Here is a 22,659-nt window from a genome sequence, read left to right on the forward strand (position 1 = left end):
GTGTATTTACATTCACGTGTGATCATAAGAGATTGTTAGTGGCCAAGCAGACTTGGCCCTTTCACTCTCACCAAAGAGCTAAATTCTGGCATGAGTTCTAGCTTAGATACTTGCAAAGGCAAACTTGTTTTCCTGTAGCTGGACTTTGAAAACCTACAGTCATGTTTAGCTACAGAGAGGTTTGCCAATGTGGATGTTTCTTTCTCTCGATATTGAAACAAGAACGTTATAATTAGAGGGTTCCCTCTCAACCCTACACACTGTGCCTCACCTAGGGACAGTCAGCATTAAAGGGAATGGCCATGTAGTCTAATTATTGCACTATATAAACAGTTGATTTACAAGACGACCCTGATGCGATGCAGATTCTCTGCTCTATTCTAGATCCAGAATATTGTATGACCTTCACCTTTAATACTGCTAAATAATGGGAAGTTTATCTGAAGTTTAAGTTTAAAGGATGTCTCCGGCAATCACAGCATTATGCCTTATATGTTAGAAAAATAATTATCAAGCACGAATCACATGGTTTTATTTAAAACAAACTCATATTGGCCATAAAAACAAATAAAAACAGCCGGCTCTCAACATGCGATATTCAAAATTCCCTCTACTGAAATTGTCTAGTGCAATGACATCATGGTTATTTGTGCTCATTTGTTGTCAGCCATCATTGTATTAATCGGACGTCATTGCACTGGACAATTTCGGCCCCGGGAATTTTGAATAACGTGTGTTGAGAGACGGCTGTATTAATTCGTTTTTATGGTCAATATGAGTTTGTTTAAAATAAAACCGTGTGATTCGTGCTTGATAATTAATTTTCTAAATGTAAGGCATAATGTTGTGATTGCGGAGTGTTCCTTTAAGGGTTAACTTACGATGCCTCTTGTAGAATGCTCACGAAGAAGAGGCAGTCTTAAGACAATTAAAAGTATGATTTACATACGTGGGTAATTAAATACACAATGCACTATCTTGCTGCAATGAGACTGCTCTACCATGTGAATTTGATTTGATTCATTCAGTAACAACTAATTCTATGAATGAAAACGCTTTACATTCTTGTGGTAGTTTGTATATGGTTAAAAACGTAGCATTGCAGAAAAGAACGAGAAAGCAGTTTCTGTAGCTTAAGGCTGCAAGACTCTTTATATGTACGATATGAGTCTAGGAGGGACGACTATCTATATGCCAGTCATTTTATTCCAGTTTTGATAGCTGGCTTTGAATAGAGGAAAGTCTCTTTTTTTTAGTATTTATGAGGAAATGACTTGATGGAAGTGTGATGGCACGTCCTTCATATGCAATTTTGTAATATCTCCAAGTTGTGGAAAGTGCAAGTTTATCTGACTTTATAAGACATAACCTCAACCTACCTTCCACATGTTGCACAGCCACCTCGGCTACCTTTATCATGTCACTGAAATAACCCCAAAAGGCATATGAGTCCAAATATGTCTTAATTGTTTGAGTAAAATTTGTGCATACAAAAATGATCTTAGGTAGTGACATTCATGTAAGTGAAGCCATTTACAAGGAAATGTTAGTTTCAGTCATTCACAATCCTGCAAAATTCGAAACACAAATGTGTTATTTTGATCTATGTACAAAAAAGTAGGAGCTAATTTAGTGAATCAAAATCAAATATAAAATGTGTTCACACCACTGCATCAAAATATCATGTATGCAAACAAAAATATGTTCACCAAAAATAGGCCTATGTCACTTTTCTGGTGAATTAATTTCCACGCTACTACATCAAAATCTTGTGTGCACAAACAAAAATAAGTGCGCAAAAATTTTTGCTTTCTGGTAAATTACAATTGCAGGGGAAGTAGGTCACAGTGAAAGTACCTTGCTGCCAACTTGAAATCTGAAGTAGCCTTACCTTGCTACAAACCTTGCAAATTTGACGGCTTTCTTTGTGGAAATAATTTTTGCACATCAGTGCTTTCGAACAGGTTGACTAATCTGGAGATACGCTATCTTTTGATTTTTTTAAATAGAAATTGAATTACACAAAAGGAAATGTCTTTTATGTTTCAACATTTTTCTGATACTCTATGTACAAGTGTATAAGAGTGAAAATTAATTTGTCACACACAAAATATTTCGGGGTGTTTTAAGAGACGAGTCAACCTGTATAGCTGCTAACTAAACACTACCATGATTGAAGACACTTTCATAAGATGTGTGATGAGGCCTTTTTTGAGATCAAGATATACATCTTATGTTTGTATCAAAAGTCTCAAGATTGTTGAACTACTTTAAAATCAGGCAAAGGTGATTTGAACTGAATTGAGTTGTGATTTTGTAATATCCTTATTTCCTCGTAGCGATGCAGTGATGCCATTTTCAAGTTAATTTTATATGAATGACAGTATCAAGAACACCATTTCACTACTTTGAAAGATTTAAAAAATATTTTAATTTCACCTTGAGCTGAACTTGTAATCGGAGATGAAAGTTACAAAATAAAAATGCAAGATAAGTGAATAGCTATCGCTGCATACTTTTTTCAACCAAAATATTTCAAAAATTTACATAGTTTACTGGTTTTAGGAAACTTGAATTGGAGCCCATTATGCAACTGGGAGGTATTTTCATCCATCAAGTCAAGATAAAATATGAGTGAAAATTGTGCATTTTTAATCATGCATAATACTAAATTGCAATCTTAGCAATCATATTTTTTTTGTGGATGCATTGGTAAGTAACTTTTATTTTATTTATTTATTTTTTCTATTTTTTCCCCTTCTGTTTGTCATTCTGCAGACAAAAAGTCTGACCTTTCACCTGAAGAATGGGGGGTAGACCAAAGCATGATAGCAAAGTTGAAGGAAGAATATAAAAAAGCACGCAAAGGGAAGAAATTTGGACAACGTAAGTCGTTCCTGAAAATCATTATATGAGCTGTATCAAAAACAGAAGTGGTCCAAATTCACAAGCAAAGATGCTAGTTTATTTTGATTTTAAGATTGAAATGGGATATGAGAATCCAGGGCCAAATTTGACAAAGATGTATTGTGTAGAACGCATTTCAAGTGCTCAAATATTGTAGGTCCACAGATTGTACCCAAAAGGGGAATCAGAGATGGTGCATTTTCAAACAGGTTCTTGAAACTTGCCATAGAGATCAAACTTTTACATATCAACAAGAAAATCAAACTTGGACATTTGATAAGCAAAAGTTTTTATCAGCAATCTTTCTCACACTGCCGATTTTAGCGTGTGTACAGTTTGTCCACTCTGAAGTACAAAGTGACAATGTGCGCGTAAACAGTGCGCAGTGCTGCGGGTATGCGTGCCTTCAAAGTTGGCACAATGTGTGCGTCCGCGTCTGTACTTTGTACTTCAGAGTAGACTGACTGTACAGTGTATGGAGCATAAACATGGAAGTGGGGTTCTGATTGGCTATTTGAATCGGGTCATATCATCAGCACCTCATTCACTGAACAAGGTGCGTAGCATTACATGACCCAGGCGAGACTTTTTACACATTATTCAGGACGAGCGTGTCGGCCAGTGTGCAATTAAGGACCTTGCTGATAACTTTAAGAATACCCAACCTTCATAAGTGTCCGTCTCTGGTGCTACAAATGATCAACCACATGAGTGGCTGGTTACTGTAGAATTGTGTTGGAACCAAAGTAGTTAAACTAGGAGAGTGTTAACTCCACCATGTTTGCATGTTGCTGATGGCCAGGGAGAAGTAGCGTACATCTGGCCAACTTGAAAGATTCTAAAACCCTAATTGGGCAACATTTGTAATGCTCATACCTTTGATACACAGATTGTTGTTCCATTTTAGGGTCTTGCAAGAGGTACACTATTCTAATTCCCATGCATGGCACTCCAACATGGCAGGTTTGCTGTAGCATTGTACACAGACCTATATGGAGTTAACTTTCCTGGTCTAGGCTAGTCTTTGGTAGGGGCACCTGTAAGTTTTCACAACAGGATGTATCAAATGTTCAACTTTTTACAACTTAAATTTCATGAATTTTGTGAATTTGGACCACTGCTTTTTTTGAAATCTTTCTTTTGATTTTGGACAAGTATTTTTGGCAGTGGTTGTTTTGGCATATTGTCTGGCTTCTTTTGATATCGTTTTTTCTTACATAATTATATCTTCATTCATGCATAGGCTTTGCATTGTTCGTTCATTTCTATTCGTCATCTCAAGTTATTTATTTTCGCTAGCATGAACTATACGCATTTTCCTTCGGTTTACGTATAATATTGGGAACATATTTACACCAGTATCAATGTATATATCAACCATGTATGTAATTTAATTTGACTGTTTTTGACAAAACAAAAGTCTACATTACATGATGGGTTGAAACAATAAGTTGCAGCCATACACTTGTAATTAGACTTTTGTCAGGTCTTTTGTTTCCTCTTCAACCAGTGCCGGCAACTTTGCATCTATGCATCGCAGTGGATAGTGACAAATTATACACGGTGCGATTTGGAGATAAAAAATGTTGTGATGAACGTAATCAGTTTTTCATCGAACTCTAAAATGCAGAGTGATGTTGTTGCTGAGTAGCTGGAGAGGAAACAAAAGGTTATTGTGTCGGCATTATCCTCAGACACTTTTGTTTGATAGAGGGAAAAAAAGAAAGGAAGAAAGAAAGGTTCTCTAATGAAAGGGATTTGCACACATATTATGTCTTCATTATGAACCTTTCAGTGTTTCATAAATACAACAAAGTGAGTTTGTCCCAATGTTGTTTCAATAACTAACTGAATAGAATTGGAATAAAATTGTTTCATATTGAAATTATGCTATTACAGTACTAAAGCTCTTTGGGTTGATCTGATCTAAAACAAGTTGATGATACCAAGATTGGCTTCTAATCATGGGCAAATCCTTTTAAAGTGCTAAATTATTACCAATTTGTAAACCGAGCAAATCCCATTGATTTATAATCCCTGTAACTGCATTTCAAATTCAGTGCACCAAGTTAAAAACATTCTGTAGTTGAGGGTAATGCCAATTGATATTTATATAGCTGTGTGTTGCAATGTTTTCCTAACCCTGTGTTTCTTGTTTAAAGACAATTACTTCAAATACCTCATGATTAAATTGTCTTTTCCAGTTATACCAATGTGATAATCTACCCATAACTATACATGTAATACCCCTAACATCAAACCTAATCCAACATCAAACCCAATCCACCATCCAAACTTTAAAGCAGGGTTCAAAATTGGGTTCTCAAGTACAATCAAAATTGGTTTAGAGGAGAGTTTTAACAAGCTCTTCTGGAGTATTGATGCTGAACTTGAATTATGCAAGATGAACAGGTGCTTTGGGCTATTCCAGTTGAGATCCATACACCCCCTTTGGAAAATATGACCTTAATCTCTCACACATGGAGTATGAATTTCAATGGGTGGCTCCATTTGAAATCTACACCCTGTGTGGGAGATAAAGGTTATGTCTTTCATATGGGGGGTGAATGGATTTCAACTGGAATAGCATATTTCACTATTTTTTGATGCATTATAAGTCCTATGTGAACCACAGAGTATGTATCAACAGTCAAAGTCCCTGTGTATTGTATGCTGTGAATTCTTGCATATTCATGAGGGCCGATTGTTCGATTGTGCCATGTCTAACAATCACGCCAGTGTTGTGTGCCTTCGCGATTACGTGATAGACGTGAAAATACGTGGTAAGTGCGTAGCAGTTTTGCCTGTTGCATTTCATGGAACAATCAGCCCTCATTATCAGGTGATGCGGAGACTTTGACTGCTTGTACACGGGCGGTCTGTAATCTTTTTTGTCCATGATGTGAATCCATCGTAACTCGGATATGATTTATATGTTAGGGTTGCAAATTGCAATCAGTGTTTACTCTCTCTGGAAATTGGATGCGCCAAATGAAACAGTTTCTTCCCAAATTGGCCGAATTTTGGCTCAGTAATTCCCCAAATTGACTAATTGTAATACATCATTGCAAATTTGTGTGCGCCAAAAATAGTTTTCACTGGGCCAAAATTGAGACATACGGCCTCTGAGTAAACACTGGTTGCAACGGGCTTGAACTTACAGGTCTTACTATGTGTCGTAAATGTTAGTGAAATGCACACAGTTCTTGCAAAGAAAGTGATTGCCTATATAGCTGTCAGGATTCGAGTCGTTTTAGTATTTTGAACCCTTCTTTGTTATTATATAACCCATAACTACCCATTACCGATATAACATTCACCCCTCTCTTCAACATATTGTATTTGTACTTGTAGTCATATTTGTTCTTTTACCTGTATTCTGTGTACATGTACGGTACTGTGTATTGTTTCAAGTGTGGTGGGGGGAAAAGGTGGTCGAAAAATGAATTTATAACTAATATTTACGATGCAACAGTGATACAAAAGTATTTCTTCAGAAACTGTCAAACATGATTTGTAAATATTCTCATATTCTGCATCTGATCACTTAAACATTGTGTCTGTGAAGGTGTACAGTTACCGTCAACATTTGTATGAAAGACAAAATCTGTCAAACTTGGCAGGAGATGAAATGTACATGTAGATAAGCCATATATAATGTGAATGTTCTGGACACAGTGAACAGAAAATCACTTTGGTTTGTCTGCTATATGTATATGATTCAAGAGTATTTTGTAACCATTATTGTTAACATCCCATGGATATAAAGGTGTTGGCTTTACTCATTTGGGACCTTCTATTTGAAATCCATACACCCGTATTAAACACATCACCTGAATCTCCCACACAGGGGGTGTAGATTTCAGATGGAGTCACCTATTCAGGTAACTTCATTTGAAATTCACACTCCATGTGTGGAAGATTAAGGTTGTGTCTTCCATAGGGGGTGTATGGATTTCAACAGGAACAGCCCATTAAACAACGATCTACGTTCAAGGTAAAATGTAACTTAATAAGACATTGATCATTCTTGTCTAAAGATTATATACTCTTTGCTTGGAAGTACCTGCTCTAAATTGGGCTAATACATATGAACTCCACAACCCCTCCTGTGGAAGAAGACACTTCCATCTCAATTTCAATTCCAGGAGTGAAATTTTGGTGCATTTTATCTATGAAATCAAGCTAAAAGCTGTAAAAAATGATAACAATTCAGTTGGAATTTACACAATTTGGTCACCATTTGGAAAACTTGGCTTTGAATACCAAAATCTTCCATGGCTTTTCCACTGCTTTTGGATGGAACAACATTGGATCTGGAATAGCTAAAATGGTTGAATTTGGTTGGAATTCCAAAATCATCATCAAGGGGGGGTGGTTTTCAATTGGAATAGCCCGTTTCTCTTCTCAGGCCAGTTGCATGTAGCAGTGACTTTGTGCATTGTTACAGTCTGCATGATTTGTGTGCTGCTTTTTGCTGTATGTGTTTATGTATGCTTCTTGAGTATCAAGGTCAATTATGATGCAAGAAAATGTGTGCATGTAGTCTGCTTTGGTTGCAGTATGGGAAAGGAAAATGTTGTGACAAATTTTTCAGAAGCATGGATGTATAAAACAGTTCATATGGAAGGGGAGGGATAATATACACCAACGTGTGGAAATACTGGAACAGCTGCCATAATGAAAATTATGACATTGTGCATACAGCTTCCCTCAGCTTGACTACGGACCTGGGTTGGAATTTCAACAAAACAAAGAATGAAACAAACTTGATTCTATTGTCAAGACCAAATCAAAAATTATGTTTTTCTGCTGACAGTTTCGTTGACAGGTTCGCAAAAAGCCTTCTGGCTTTATCAAACCTTTCTCAAAAACTTGATTTTGTTAAATTTATGTATCAAAACAGTTAGATAGTTTGCAAGAATGGGCAAGAATCAAATGATTTCTACAAAACTACATACTGTGTGATATTCTAGTATTGGCAGTTGGCCCAGTGTTTCCTCTAAGCATCTGGGTTATGTTGGTAATTTTGCCCCAAAATTGGACCAATAAGCCACAAAAAGAAAAGAAAAAATCTTTATTTTCTCTCTAAGTCTAATTCTTCTGCTCCAAAGGGAACTTGATGGTTACCTTATTCTGTTAAAAACAGCATACATAGCTGTAGCCAAGCTTGTGAGAGCTGTGCACAACAGGCATGCTTCCAATATTTGATCATAGACTCTAGAAAGAAATCCGAGTCGCTTGTGCATCCTTTTCTTTCTAGAGTCTATGAGTTGATCTTTGAAGTTATGAGGACATTTGGTTATTCCAGTTAAGATCCATACACCCCCTTTGCAAGACATGACATTTATCTTCCTCACAGTGAGTATGAATTTCAAGTGGGGTTACCTGAATGGGTGACTCCTTTTGTATGGGAGATTAATGTCATCTCTTCCATGGGTGTATGGATTTCAACTGGAATAATCCATTCCATTATCTGTAGATGAATGGGACACACAGACATACATTCGGCAGGAGCAAGTACATGTATCTAGGCATTCCTGTCAGACATGAAAAGTAATATTAAATCCCCGCCAGCACTAACCATGCTCTCACACAGTGTACACAGTGACTAAGATAGATTACTTTGATTTTCCATAGGTCCTAAGAAGACTGCCCTTCAAGCCATGCTAGCTAACCTTGGTACGGACGATGAACCACAACAACAAGGGCCAAGGAATGATGGTGACGTTGATATGCCAGAGATTGGAGGTAAGTGTATTTACCAATAAGAGTCTGACGTGATATACGTTTTATGTGTGACAACTGACAAATCATGCATGAGAAATGGGCAAAAGTGTAAGAATTGTCATTCTGAATAAAATCCTCATCATTTTATTGAAATGAGAGAATGTGAACCTGCTATTGTATGTACAAATTGGGGCAGACCACCTGTTGACTGACATTCTTATAGCTTTATGATAAGAAACTATACCTTTGAGGAGGAACACACACAAAAAAAACCCAACATGGTGTCATCATTATCTCATCAAACAACAAGAATGTCATCAGGGGAAAAGGTTCTCATACTTTGACCGTTCCTACATTATCTTGCCCAAATTCCTGTAGCCAATTCACTCGGCATGTGACACCAATGTTACAGTCCGTCGGGTGTATTTGTCAACCAAGGAACACAGGCAGCATCAACATAACCCATCTCATCCAGATCTGATTTAAACCATCATACCCAGATCTGCTTCTTAAGATTTGTTCAGGAACAAGTAGGTGTTTGCAAAATGAATGGAAACTTGAACAGACATCACCACATGAAAAGCACCATGCAAAACTTATTCCAACTGTAATAATACCTTCTTACCATGATGGCTCAATTTATTCTTATTTTTCTTTGTCAGATATGAATGCACCCACACCATTCAATAGGAATCAGCGTGCTATAATGCCGGGTATAGGAGACGAGGAGGCAATAGCAGAAGCACTAGGACTAGGGGATTTGGCTGGGCTTACTGTCACTAATGAAGCAGACCCACTCTGTTATGAAGTAAGTGTTGGGATCCAGTCCAGCCCTCGAATTAACCCACGGCACCCATGGCATTTTGCCGTGGGTGCCCATCCCCACTGCCGTAATGCCCTCAAAATATGTCCTTTACCCAAGGCAGTCACTTGCCGTGCCCTCTAATGAAGTTATTGGTGCCCCAGCCCTGCCCCTTCATTATAAAATCATCCATCTATGTTTGTGTGTGTTTTCTTCACTTTTGAGAAATTGCCTTGGTGCCCTTCTCAAATTTTCAACAGTTGCCATGATGCCCTCTTGAAATATTACAAACTGCCGTGCTGCCTTGCCTTTTCAGTGAAAATCCAAGGCAATTATCAACTTGCCCTAAAAAAGTTGCTGTGCCCCTTCAGATCCTTAATTCGAGGGTTGATCCAGTCATCTGTTGGACATCTCTTTAGATAAAAAAGCTTTCCTGTAATGTGACATGATAAAATGAGATGAGTAAGATGAGTAGTTTGTCACCAAAAAAAAAAAAATTAAGATGCAGCAAAAAGAAGTTCTTTTGTATTTCATTATTGCTTGCAACATGAATATTCATACTTCATAATTCCAGAAATAAGTTTAACATAGAAAAGTTGTTGAATTCTTTTAGAAAATAACTTTGTACAAATATTAAGTTTGCAAACTTTGTAACAATGAGTGAGAGTGTTGGATTTATGCCTGCAACTGAGGACATACACAAGACTTTTCACATTCAAACCGTGGACCTTCCCACTAATAATTAAGAAATGTTGGCATTTATACGGTGCCTTTCAAATGGGGTTAGCTAAATGTGTGACTTGACATGAATGTATATACATACTTGGTAATTCCAGAAATACATTTAACATTGAAAAGTTGTTGAATTCTTTTCAAAGGAAATAACTCTTTGCAAATTTAAGTTTACAAACTTTGTAACATTGAGTGAGAGTGTGTTGGATTTATGCTGGACTTTTCACTTTCCAACTGTGGACCTACCTGCAAACGAGCACCGTCCTTAGTTTGCGGAGATCTGCAGTAGGTCGCAATTGCATGCCAAATGCAATTTAGTGGTGCGTCCGCTATTGTAAATTAAATTTAGCATCCTCAGTTGGTAGGCGTATTTGGTACTGTGTATCATACACAGCTATACACAAGAAAAATCCACCGTTTCGGTCCTTGGTTTGTTTTTGATTGATTCAGATGTGCTCATTTCGATAGAAATACACAATGTGATCGGTTGGCGTAGACACGGTTAGGGGTATCTGTGTTTGTGCAGGAAAGTGAGCAGCAAGGTTGGCTCTACAAGGGGTGCTTTAAAGCCAATTTTTAGTATGTTGTTGTACATTTCATTTTGGAAAAGTCGTTGAATTTTGAAAGTTTGCTGGAACCTTGGAAAGTGTAATTTTGTGTTATAGTGTCATAAACATTCACTTACTGTTGACTCTCAGGTAACTGCCAACAAGGAAAGTTTCCGTAAGACGTGGAACCCTAAGTACACCCTGCGGAGTCACTTTGACGGAGTTAGAACGCTGGCATTTCACCCGGTAGAGACAGTACTTATAACAGGGTCAGAGGATCATACACTCAAACTGTGGAACCTACAGAAAACTGTGCCTGCTAAAAAGTAAGTTGCTAATGGGCTAATCCAGCTGAAAACCATTGTACACCCCCTATGGAAGACATGACCTTAATCTAACACACATTGGGTGGAAGTGAAAGTCTTATCTTTTATAGAGGGTGTATGAATTTCAAATGGAATAGCCAAATAATCTTGGGATGTAATTAAAAAAATATGGGGACATGGGTAATGGGACTTTGAAAGCAAGAGTGAATTGCGGATAAAGATTTGCAGAATTATATGTTTGTGTGACAAATGTATTGATCTTTTCAGATCAAAGTCAGATGCTGATATTTGTTATTAATGGGAAGATTTGCCTAATGGTGCATATGGGCTTCATTGACATAACTGGAATTCTAGGCACAAAATAATAGTGCTCTCCTGTAAAAATCCCACCAGCAAATAAGGGCACAGACCCTTAATTTTTGTTGGGATTTTCAGTGGTAGCCCTCGATTTATATGTGAAATTTGCAAAGGAGCCCATGTGTGCCATTAGGCGAATCTTATGTCATTATTGCCCATATGTTATGTCATTTTTGGTTTTACATGTACCTGTTCACAAGAAGCATGACCATTCATTTCTGAATATCTTACAATTACAAGCTTCAGAGGCATCTTAGAACCACACCTGCTCAAACTTAATTTACAGAAGACACTGTTGAAATGTGAATGTGAATTAATTTTGTTGAAGTTTTGGAGAACTTTGCTTAACATTTCTCTCTCTTCATCCTCTCTTTTCCCAGGACGGCATCTCTAGATGTTGAACCTATCTACACCTTCAGAGGACACTCGTAAGTACAGTTCTGTTTTACAACTTAACCCTGCAAAGTTTGGGGAAAGATACAGATTCCCAACAAATATATTCTCTGTTTGTATAAAAGAGGATGGTTTTCATACATTCAAGTGCTGATGCTACTGCACTGGATAATGCAGCACACACATACATGCATTAAAATATTGGCCACTTCATGCATTTCACTCTTCCTGCTCCATTACTGTGCTAAAGGGAGTGGCAGATGAATGTGTCTACCCCATCATTGCTTGGAGGGGGCATTTTGCACAAAATTGCAGATGTAGTTACAATGCTCAAGGTTTTCGTACGAGCCATGACATGAATGGGTGACTCCATTTGAAATCTGATGGGAGATAAAGGTCATGTCTTCCATAGGGTGAATGGAATTCAAATGGAATAGCCCAACCAGGAGCTACATTTCCATACTTCTACATACAAGTCCTATAATACATTAATAGCAAAATAATGTGATAGTAACTTAACACAGCACAAGAAATAAGTTCCCCTCTCCACATTTCGTCATAACATCGTAAGGTTACATTTCACACCAATAAATTTAATAATTATATGACTGTTTGTGTTGTGTGAAAATTAAAGATGTCCATGACTTCATGGCTTAATGAGCTCAAAAGGAAGAAAAATGATTGTCACAAAAGTTGATTCATGGCTTGTTACATACTGGAAAAAACACATGTGGTTGAGTGCAGTTTAAAATCCCCACCAAGTGAACATTTACTCTAATTAGAGAATAAAAGATAGGATTTTGTCTTTTGCCTCTCAATATCGTGTCATAATGAATGGGCTGGCCAATATTTTGAGTAGTGGATGCCGGCGCAGCCGGTATCCACTACGATAAAAATATTGGCCACCCTATCCATTATGACATGATATTGGATAGACAAAATCCTATCTTTTATTCTCATTCTTATTCAGTTTTAATGTAATTTTTGCGAGAAAAACTGCCTTTTTTTCAGAAAAAAATGAAGTTACTTTTGTGAGGACATCCGCGTTGTTTAAAATGAACGAAACCATCACGAACATCTAAGCCTCCGAATCACGTTCTTAGTTCTCGCATGTGTATTACGCGAACGCATTATCGCACGATCATTGAGGAGCAACAAGCGTGCGCCCGCCGTTGCATGGCGGCGCTCGCCTGACTAATATCACTATCAACTATTGTGAGATATTATACACCAGAAAACCAATCAAATTACGTGAATTCTTTACAAGACGCACCCATTGAATAAGAATGTGTAATCAATTCATGATCATTCAGCAATGTAAATGCCCTTCTTGGTTCTCAGCACAGTGAGTTGTAAGGTAGCCATTCCCATTCCTTGTCCCAATACACCTTGCAATAATTAACAAGCATAGGCCTACTTTGTGACTTTTGGAAAGGGCAGTTTTTGTCTTTACTTTGGGCTCATTCATCCATAAAGTCATGGACATCTTTTATTTTCCCGCAACACTTCTATGTTAGTTTTATTGTCTAAATTAGTAAAAATTGTCGGATGGGCATGAGACTTGGTGGGTACAGTCACCATCAGCCAGGTAATTGTGCCCAGCTGAGACCCACCAAAATTTAGGGATCAAAGGTCAAATTCCAATATTGGTCCAATCAAGCTCAAATTGAACAGGCAAATCGCCATATGGGTTGTTGCAGGTTCATTTACTTCTAACAAAAGTAATCGCAAAAGCAGGCGGTCGCAAAAGCAGGCGAGACTCGTGGTTCGAGAACCGCCTTGTTGGTATAAACTTTTACCTTATGATGTTATGATCAAATGTTGAGAGGGGGGGCTTATTTCTTGTGATGTGTTTAGTTATGGTGGATAGTCACTTATCAAAGTTCAATATTGAAACAGTTATATTTAGGAGTCTTCACATGAATAAACTGGTATCTGCTTGTGGGTTGAGTTCTTAATTATTATATTTCTTTCCTTTTAATTTGATTGTATCTAATAGTGGTCCAGTGTTAAGCCTTGTAGTAAGCAGCAATGGTGAGCAGTGTTTTAGTGCAGGCACAGACTCTGCAATCAGATGTTGGAACATACCAGGATCTAATATAGACCCATATGATTCATATGGTAAGTAGTATGTTTGGTTTGTGTGTGTGGGTGGGGGGGGGTGTCAGGGGTGAATCAGGTGTTTGCATGCACGACACACACAAGACTTTTCACGTTTAAGTCGTGGATCTACCTGCAAATGAGCACCGACCTTGGTTTGTAGAGGTCTGCAATAGTTCGCAATTTGTTTGTCTGCCAAATTTAGAAATAAGTCCTTTATTGTGCATTAAAAATACAGGCTGAAGTTGGTAGACATTTTGCGTACTGTGCACCAAACACAAATATACACACACAAAATCTGCCATTTTGATCCTTGATATGATTTCAACAGCCTCGTTTTTTATTGCCATACAAAAGGTCCGCGATTGCCGGCACTGACAGTTGTGTCGTGGGTAGGAGAAGCCGATAAATTTTCTCCTCTCTCAATAACATTAGAAGAGACTGGAATCATAGTTTGGACTTGTATCTTGCTTACTCACTTCTGCTGTCTGCACATGAGGGAGGAATCCCCACTAACTTGTAGCTGTGTATTAATTGAAATATTCTTTATATTTGCAGATGCTGGTGTGTTGTCAGATGTATTCGTGGGTCACAGCAATTCCATCTGGGGACTCTCCTACGATGGAACAAAAAATAATTTGGTCTCATGTTCAGCCGGCCGGAACGGTTAGGTTATGGAGTCCACAGAGTAAATCACCATTACTCAACACTTATACAGCTGATACAGGTGAGATTGGGATGCATAAGTGCTGGGTATGAGATCAGTGAGTCTGTTGAGTAGGTAGATTGAAAGCGGGAGGCCTGTTATCCTCAAAACTGTCACAAATAAGCATATCCATGATAGGTTTTACCAAGTTGCTACCCATTAGTTTGTCCAAGTCTTACACATAGAGGTGCTATTGGGAATCGGGATGAAATCTTCTGGAAATTGGCTCATTAAAAATAAATCACTGTAATTTGTCACCCTTATTCATGTTTTTTTAAAAATATTTTTAACCAATAAAATAAAAAAATTAGGTGGTGATACCACTTTAACCCGTGCCATTTCCCGGACGAGCCCCCATAAATTCCAAATGCCGCACATAGTACACGGCCACCTGTCCAAGCAAGATCCAGGTTGATTTTCTGGAAATGGATCTGTTACTCACATATCATGTAATCACTGGAAACTCCCAACACCATCAAGTGGCATCAGATAGTATGGTTTGTCTTCATTTTAAAGTCTGTAAGTGTTAGATAACTTTTTGCCCATTTTCAGCCATACAGAAAAGAAAATCATTTTGTAATCTCTGTAAACTTGCATTTTGTAATCTCTGTATTATCATAACCACTCTTAATCACTCCATTCTCTTATATTTTTCTTCAGAATTTGGCAACCCAACCTCTGTAGACTTTGTACGCTGCGATTCATCACAGATAGTCGCTGCTTATGTGTCGTCAGACACGCAAATTTATGATCTAGAAACCGGCTCTGCCGTTACTAAATTGGAAAGTAAAGTTCCCTCTGGTAAGTCTAAGCTCCCATACTGCTAATATAAAACCCCAATTTGTTTTTACCTCTAAATAAAAATCTTATAATATGTCTATGAACCAAGTGTAGGTGTTTGAGATATCTGTTACTTGACGGGATAATTAATATAATTTATATAACGATGGCATTGTTTTATAGGTCTTTTTTATTGTCTTATGCCCGAGTAAGACCATAAGATCAGCTCTGTCTGTCCATCCGTCCTTCAGTGTGAAATATCACATTCTCAAATTGTGTTTGTAGTCACTATTAAACAAGAATAAATATGTATCTTGCATCAATATTAAGAGAATCACAAAACAATTTTTAAAGGTCCTTAACCCAATAGACAGCCTCATCCCCAATTTTACTTCATCAAAGTTGAGATTTTGGTATCAGAAAAAGCTTGTGATTTTCTCATTACCCCAGTAAAATTTAATGTCCGAGATAGGTGCCATTTAGATAGTTTGAACAAGAACGTGGTGAATTGTGGTAACTATAACCAGTACTATGCTCTATCCTATGGGATATTGTTACACACGTTTTTGCTTCAAAACCGCTGGAGCAATACAACTCAAATTGGAAACATATTGTTTTAATGGTAGGCCTTGAGGTAAATTAGAAAACGGAACACAAGCAAATCTGCCACTTTAATTTAAAGATGGAGAAAAGAAAATATATGTATACCGCGTACCTTTAAAATTGGCAGCTCAGACCTTGTGATCTTAAGTTGTCCATAGGAACATACACACAGGTCAATTGAACATTTCCAGCTGTTTCAATTGATATGGTGCTGCGCTTCTTACCAATATTTTGGTCAGCACCAAGCATGCAGAAATTAATAGGCTTTCATTTCAAATGCCTGAAAGTAGATGTCTGTTTGTGTAACACTTATGGTTTAGTTTGTGTAAACCATTCCGCGGAAACATGGCATGTTGCCTCAGGGGATTGACCGCTAAGTCAGGTACCGCGTGAGCAAACTCATGATAGCGCAAACAGCGCGAGTGTACACAAAAGAAACTTCGCGCGTAAGATAAGCGATGTCGCCAGGTCTGAACGCTGTACCGGCGTCAGCTGAATTCGAGTACGCTTAGAGGGCACAGGCATGGAAAATTCCAATCTGTGTATTAATAATCTAAGGTGTAAACAAAGCAAAGCAAATAAGACACTGTATATCCATTGTTTTCAATGTTATAGCTTCAATATCACAACGCAAGAGCCACTTTTATGTTTATCAATCCACAATGTGATTAGGCCATGTGAAACATGGTATTCATAACCCTTTCTAATATTTGATGATGTTGTTTATTTCAGTTGATCCATTATTGGCACAGATCAACAGGGTTGTAAGTCACCCCACCCTGCCTATAACTATCACCGCCCATGAGGACAGGCATATTAGATTCTTTGATAATAATACAGGTAAGACCAGCAGTCCTTTCTTTCTTTCTTTCTTTTTTTTCCCTTTCTTTCTTTTTTTTCCTTTTTTTCTTTCTTTCTTTCTTTCTTTCTTTCTTTCTTTCTTTCTTTCTTCTTTCTTTTTTTTCCTTTTTTTTTTCTTTCTTTCTTTCTTTCTTTCTTTCTTTCTTTCTTTCTTTCTTTCTTTCTTTTCTTTTTTTCCCTCTTTTTTTTCTTTCTTTCTTTCTTTTTCTAAAGTTCTTTCTTTCTTTTTACATCACTTTCCTTTCTTTTTCCCTTTCTTTCTTTCTTTCTTTCTTTCTTTCTTTCTTTCTTTCTTTCTTTCTTTCTTTCTTTCTTTCTTTTCCTGTTTTTCCTGTTTTTCCTTTCCTTTCTTTCTTTTTTTCTTTTTTTTCCTTCTTTTTTCTTTCTTTCTTTTTACTTCACTTCTTTCTTTCTATTTTTCTTTTCTTTCTTTCTTTTTTTTGTCTTTCTTTCTTTTACTTCTCTTCTTTCTTTTCTTATCCCTGTCTTTTTCTTCCCATTTTGATTTTTGTTAGTTTCCCTTTCTTTGCTTCTTTCCGTAACTTTCCTTTTTTTCTTTATTCTTTCTTTCTCTATTCTTATAGCTTCCTCTATTCTTATAGCTTCAAGTTGTTTTGTGTCTTTTTATAAATTTTCTTTTCTTCCTTTGTTTTTTCTTCTTTTCTATTTAGCTCAGAACTTGAATCACACCATTTTGATTTTGATTCTCAACAGAATAAAGTTAAGGCTTTTAGAATCGGCCTTGTGTGAAACCTGTTTATGTCTGTATGAGTTGTTCTATTGATAAATATTTGATTAATCTTGTGTTTCTACACAGGTAAAATGGTCCATAGTATGGTAGCTCATTTGGACGCTGTCACAAGCTTAGCTGTAGATCCAAACGGATTGTACCTGCTCTCCGGCAGTAAGTATTTACAACATAATAAAAGGAAACCGCTGACTCTCAGCCAGTCCTCTTAATTCAGGCCATACACTGCTACCCTGCAATCGTTTGCACTACACTTTGGTGAGAAGATCAATCAAGACCACAAGCCCATGTTGATCTAAGTTAGAAACTTTTATGTCCAGTAACTCATTAACTGACATCCTATTACCAGGGTCGTAGCTAGGATTTGAAAAATGCCCATCATTTTCACAAAAACTGCCTGTCCAAAATTTGACCCTGAAAAATAAGCCAACCCTCTGCACCTTCTGATGGTTCAGTCAGTTCAAATAGCTATTGCTATATAGCCTTAATTTACATTATTAGTTTGGTCTTACTTTTGAGTTCACTGAACTTGAACAAGCATTATTTTTTATAATTCAGCATATGTCAAAGGCATTAATCTTACCCGTCCTAGGAGGAAACTGCCTGCCACAAATAACGGGCAGACAGGTGGCTAGCTAAGACACTGCCTATTACCAACTAATATCCCATTGGACTTTCTTTTTAAAGAAGGACACATCATTTTTGGTTGTTCATTATTAGATTTAAAAAAATTTGCCCAAAGATGTTTTAGTTGCTTAGATTATGGGTTGACATGTTTGAAGTGTTCAGAGCAGTTATTTGTGGGTTGTTATTGTGATTACAAACAGTTACACATTAAAGCCAGTCGGTAACAAATATTTTGGCGGGCCTTTAAATTCACCATTATGAAATTAGCCATGAAGAAATTTCCACTTTACAATATATCTGATATATCAAACTTAGTTGGTCATTATTAACTGATTACTGCAGTGCTTTCAAAAAAGTGATTATTGTACATTTTTCCATGATCAGTTATCATTGCTTTTTCCCTTTCTCTTTCTAGGTCATGATTGTTCAATCAGGCTGTGGAATTTGGACAGCAAAACCTGCGTTCAAGAAATTACGTCGATCGTAAGAAATTGACGAGTCGATTTATGATGTGGCCTTTCACCCATCCAAACCCTATATCGCCAGTGGTGGCGCTGATGCCTTGGCCAAAGTCTTTGTATGATATATGCTTTAATTTAATTGTAGTCTGGGGCAAAGTCTTCAGATCAGCTGGACAATTGTATAAATTTAAAACAAAACAAACACACAGACATGTCAAAGTGCATGAACATTTGTGTACAAAAAAATATTGTAGCAATGGAATGATGATGACGAATTTCTTTCTACGTATAAAGTATTGTGTTGTTGCACAAATTACTTAACTACTCCACAGCATATTTAGTGACCGAACACTCGCATGGAATCTATGCGAGTATTATATCGGATCTTTGTTGTTGTGGAATATGTGGTTTCTACATGTTATACCATCATGTGTGGATTGATAGTCGAGCCTGATGATGAATCCGTTCTAATATGGATAGCCCACCCGTTGGAATATAAAGGATAACAGGTAATATAAGGTATGCATCCTTCTGGCCTGTGCGCATTTGAGATGGATCATGATGATGGAGTGTCCAAGATGTCTGTCAGGAACTGTGTGTGCAAGAATGTTTGCCGACTTGAAGGTTGCGACGGCAACTTATATCAACTTGAGTCGAGCAAGGATAGAAAAGTCATTTTTCACCAGCAGCTGGAACCACCTGGACTCTGGATGTGTAGATTGATACATATCACTGATATACAGGGACATGAGAACTGCACAAAATCATTGATAGACAAGGAGTGGGTACCAAGATTGTGTAGACTGGTTTTGGAAAGATCACTGCCAGAGATGGGCCTTCATGTTCTTGACGTAAGTTGAACATTCTACTCTTGAAGGATAAGCTGGAAGTTCAAGCTTGCAATATTGGAATCTGGTGCAGATGCATGCAGGGTCAGAATAACTCTTGGGAAATAAAAAAAAATGCCAGTCTTCGTCATCATTGAACGATATAGGTAACTTGTACAACTTACAAGTAAAAGAAGTATTCTTTTGACATTGCTATGATGATGTCACCAAAGTAATGGCTGCCATAGGAGTTTAGACTTTCACAGAGTCTTTTTAAGTGCAACAAATTCTGTAGCTATTGCTATGGCAATGTCACTATAGAGATGGCTTTGTAATAGACTAGACTTTGTACAAGTCTTATGTATATCAAATAGATTTCATGTTGTGATGAGACAAGGTAGTGGCGGCAACTTGCATTGTATGGTGACGTCAGCATAGTCAAGGCTGCCATGTGGGCTAGACTTGTGCCAAGTCTTAAGTATAATAAAGTCCTTGTGTTGTGAGGACGAGGGAACTGATGGTGATTATTTATCTTGTAAATTAATTACTGACATAGGCTAGGCTCATTATTATGGTCTTTTTATGTAAAACTGTGTAACCATATTGAAACTGCTTTGCTGTCAATCTGAGAAGTGAAATGAATCTTGCAACTTTTTCTGTCTTCTATTTAAAGATTTAACTGGAAAGAATTAAACCATAAAATTTTTGCAGCAGCAAATTTTTGTGAATTGAAAGCAACCCATCATTTTTGCGGCATTTAATTTTCGGGAAATTTATACATTTTCTTGAAAGCCGATGGGAAAAACAAAATAGCGAGCTTGAAAATTTCATAAATCCTTGGCACTCGCAAGATTTGTGGAATTTTCATGCACACATACATTTCATGTTTTACAGTATAGGTGCAAGATATATAATTGTGTTGGGTATCTTTCTTTCTATTATATTTTGAAATACACCTCAAAGATATGATTTTACAGTTAGTATCAAATAATTTGTTTATTATTTTGCTTTGTTTCAATCTTCCATTGATAGTCATTCTGGGGTGTATCATCCAAATTTGGCTCTATCTGGAATTAAATGCAAGCATGTTTGTCACTATGCATTTTTATTGAATGGGTGATACTGAATTTCGGTAAGAAAATTTTGAAGTTGTTCAAATTTCACACACAAAACCAGGGGTTCTCAACACAACCGGCAGCTGCTGGCCAGATCCAGACTGCCAATCACTGATTTTTGTCCCGTGAAATTGTAGTAAAGGAAAACATACATAACAGGAGTGTATTTAGCACTCAAGTATTTATGTTTGAAATGTGCTTGGCCCCTAGCGGCCCACAAACATTTCATATTGAGAACCAATGCGCAAAACCTCTGATGTCACTGTTGTGATGAATTAAGGCAAAGGAAAATCCAAACCAATGACATTACTTGCAGCCTCCAACTGAGGGCAGTGCCAGATACTTTAAAGTTTATGGACATCATATCCTGTTAATTTTAGAATAAGTTTTCCTACCCAAATATGGCAATCCAAAAGTATTTCTTTTTTTGCCATGAACTTGCACACATGCATGCAGTTTTGGTAGACATTATTGTAAAGAAATTTGCACTTTATTCAACAACATGTTATATCTGCATATAGTATCATATGATCATGATATGAAATTGATCAATACCAAAAAGTACAAAATACAGTCCAGCATATTAATTTTCAAAGGTCGTGTTGCAAGAATGAAGGAAACCAAAAACATGGATACACTTTACGACAATCGGCAAATTTTCCCCTATCATACCAAGTCAGCATAAAAAATTGTTGTTGCAATACTCACAAGGCATCCTCAGATTGAACAAAGTAAATAGTGAGATATGGACCAGTATTATTAAATGAATAATTATTAAATACTAGAGAGGGGGTGTCCTGTATCCCTCTGTCTCTATGTGTATATCTTGAATCAATATTGTACAGTCTTACTAGTGTGTATGCTTGGCATGCGTCACGTACATGTGAGTTTGTGTGTGGGTGTGTCAAAAATTCTGTGCACTTTTTTTTTTCCTCTCTAGAATCTAGATGTTGTCATTCATGGCATTTAACCTCAACATATGGGACACTATTTATAATGGGTTGAAGGGGTGGGGGTCAAATGCCACTAAGTTGCAGATGATTTCATTTTCAGGAAATTCAAATGTTGGCTCATACCTATTATACTGGAAGTTGACTTTTAGCATGAGTTGAAAACATTGTTACTATGAATAGCAATTCATAGTAGCAGCTCAGGGATGCCAGTTTTCAGGCAATTGCCTGATTTCCTACTTTTTGTTACTCCAAATTTCTGCACTTATTTTCAGTTCATTTTGAGGCTTTATAGTCCAAATTCATGCACTTTTACAGGATTTTCCTGCAAAGTCACTTCAGGCCACTGGCATCCCTGAGCAACTGGAAACAATGCATTGTCATCTTGACTTGTAAGGTGTAAAAAATTGAAAACCTAAAACTAGAATATTGTGCTCATCTCTAGAGCAAATATTTTGAGTCCAAATGAAAGCTAAATTTGTCTTAAATGATGGTTATAAACACCTCCGTGTTTGTGATGACGGTTTGAAACTTTCATTGTGGTCTGAAATTTTTTGAAGTCCTTAGGCAGCTCTATATGTTAAGTGAATAAAATGACGACATTTCACGCATAATATTGTTTAAAATTAAATTACGACGTAATAACATTTTGGCAAAGTCATTTGAAATCCACACCCCGCTGAGGAAGATTTTGGAATTCCATCCAAATTTAATAAGTTTTTAATAATTCCAGATCCGACCATTTTCATTCGCAAAAAGTGGGAAAGGTGTTGACGTTCTCATTTCAAGTAAAATTGTGTAAAAGTAGATTTGATAAATTTTCTGAAGTTTTCAACTGGAATTTTGTTTCCCCAGCTGGATTGAACAAGATGAAACTGGAATGGTTCATTAAGATGGCAGTGTAGTCATCCACAGGGTAGGGTGTGGACAGGGGTAGCGCTAGGTTGCTTTTTGGGGTCCCGGACCCACCAAAATACATGTAGAGTTCGGACCCCCTGTTTTTAAATTTTCTGCAAGTTCAGGGGTCCCTGCAGACCCCAGTTTTTCAATCTAGCGCTATTGCAGACATACTAAAGTCTGCACAAA

General features: G+C 37.1%; 1 protein-coding gene across 1 annotated transcript in view; it reads left to right on the forward strand.

The window, feature by feature from the left end:
• LOC140156215 (striatin-3-like) overlaps nucleotides 1-20,759 on the forward strand; it is a 69,081-nt gene extending 48,322 nt beyond the window's left edge. Inside the window, 13 exon segments of the mRNA XM_072179247.1 lie at nucleotides 2,779-2,886; nucleotides 8,548-8,658; nucleotides 9,300-9,445; nucleotides 10,870-11,045; nucleotides 11,783-11,830; nucleotides 13,795-13,916; nucleotides 14,454-14,554; nucleotides 14,556-14,622; nucleotides 15,262-15,402; nucleotides 16,717-16,824; nucleotides 17,663-17,749; nucleotides 18,636-18,711; nucleotides 18,713-20,759. Coding sequence (XP_072035348.1) covers nucleotides 2,779-2,886; nucleotides 8,548-8,658; nucleotides 9,300-9,445; nucleotides 10,870-11,045; nucleotides 11,783-11,830; nucleotides 13,795-13,916; nucleotides 14,454-14,554; nucleotides 14,556-14,622; nucleotides 15,262-15,402; nucleotides 16,717-16,824; nucleotides 17,663-17,749; nucleotides 18,636-18,711; nucleotides 18,713-18,803 — 1,382 coding nt within the window. The 3' untranslated portion in view covers nucleotides 18,804-20,759.
• Nucleotides 20,760-22,659: the final 1,900 nt, after the last annotated feature.

Source organism: Amphiura filiformis, chromosome 1, assembly GCF_039555335.1.
Source record: "Amphiura filiformis chromosome 1, Afil_fr2py, whole genome shotgun sequence".
NCBI lineage: Eukaryota > Metazoa > Echinodermata > Ophiuroidea > Amphilepidida > Amphiuridae > Amphiura > Amphiura filiformis.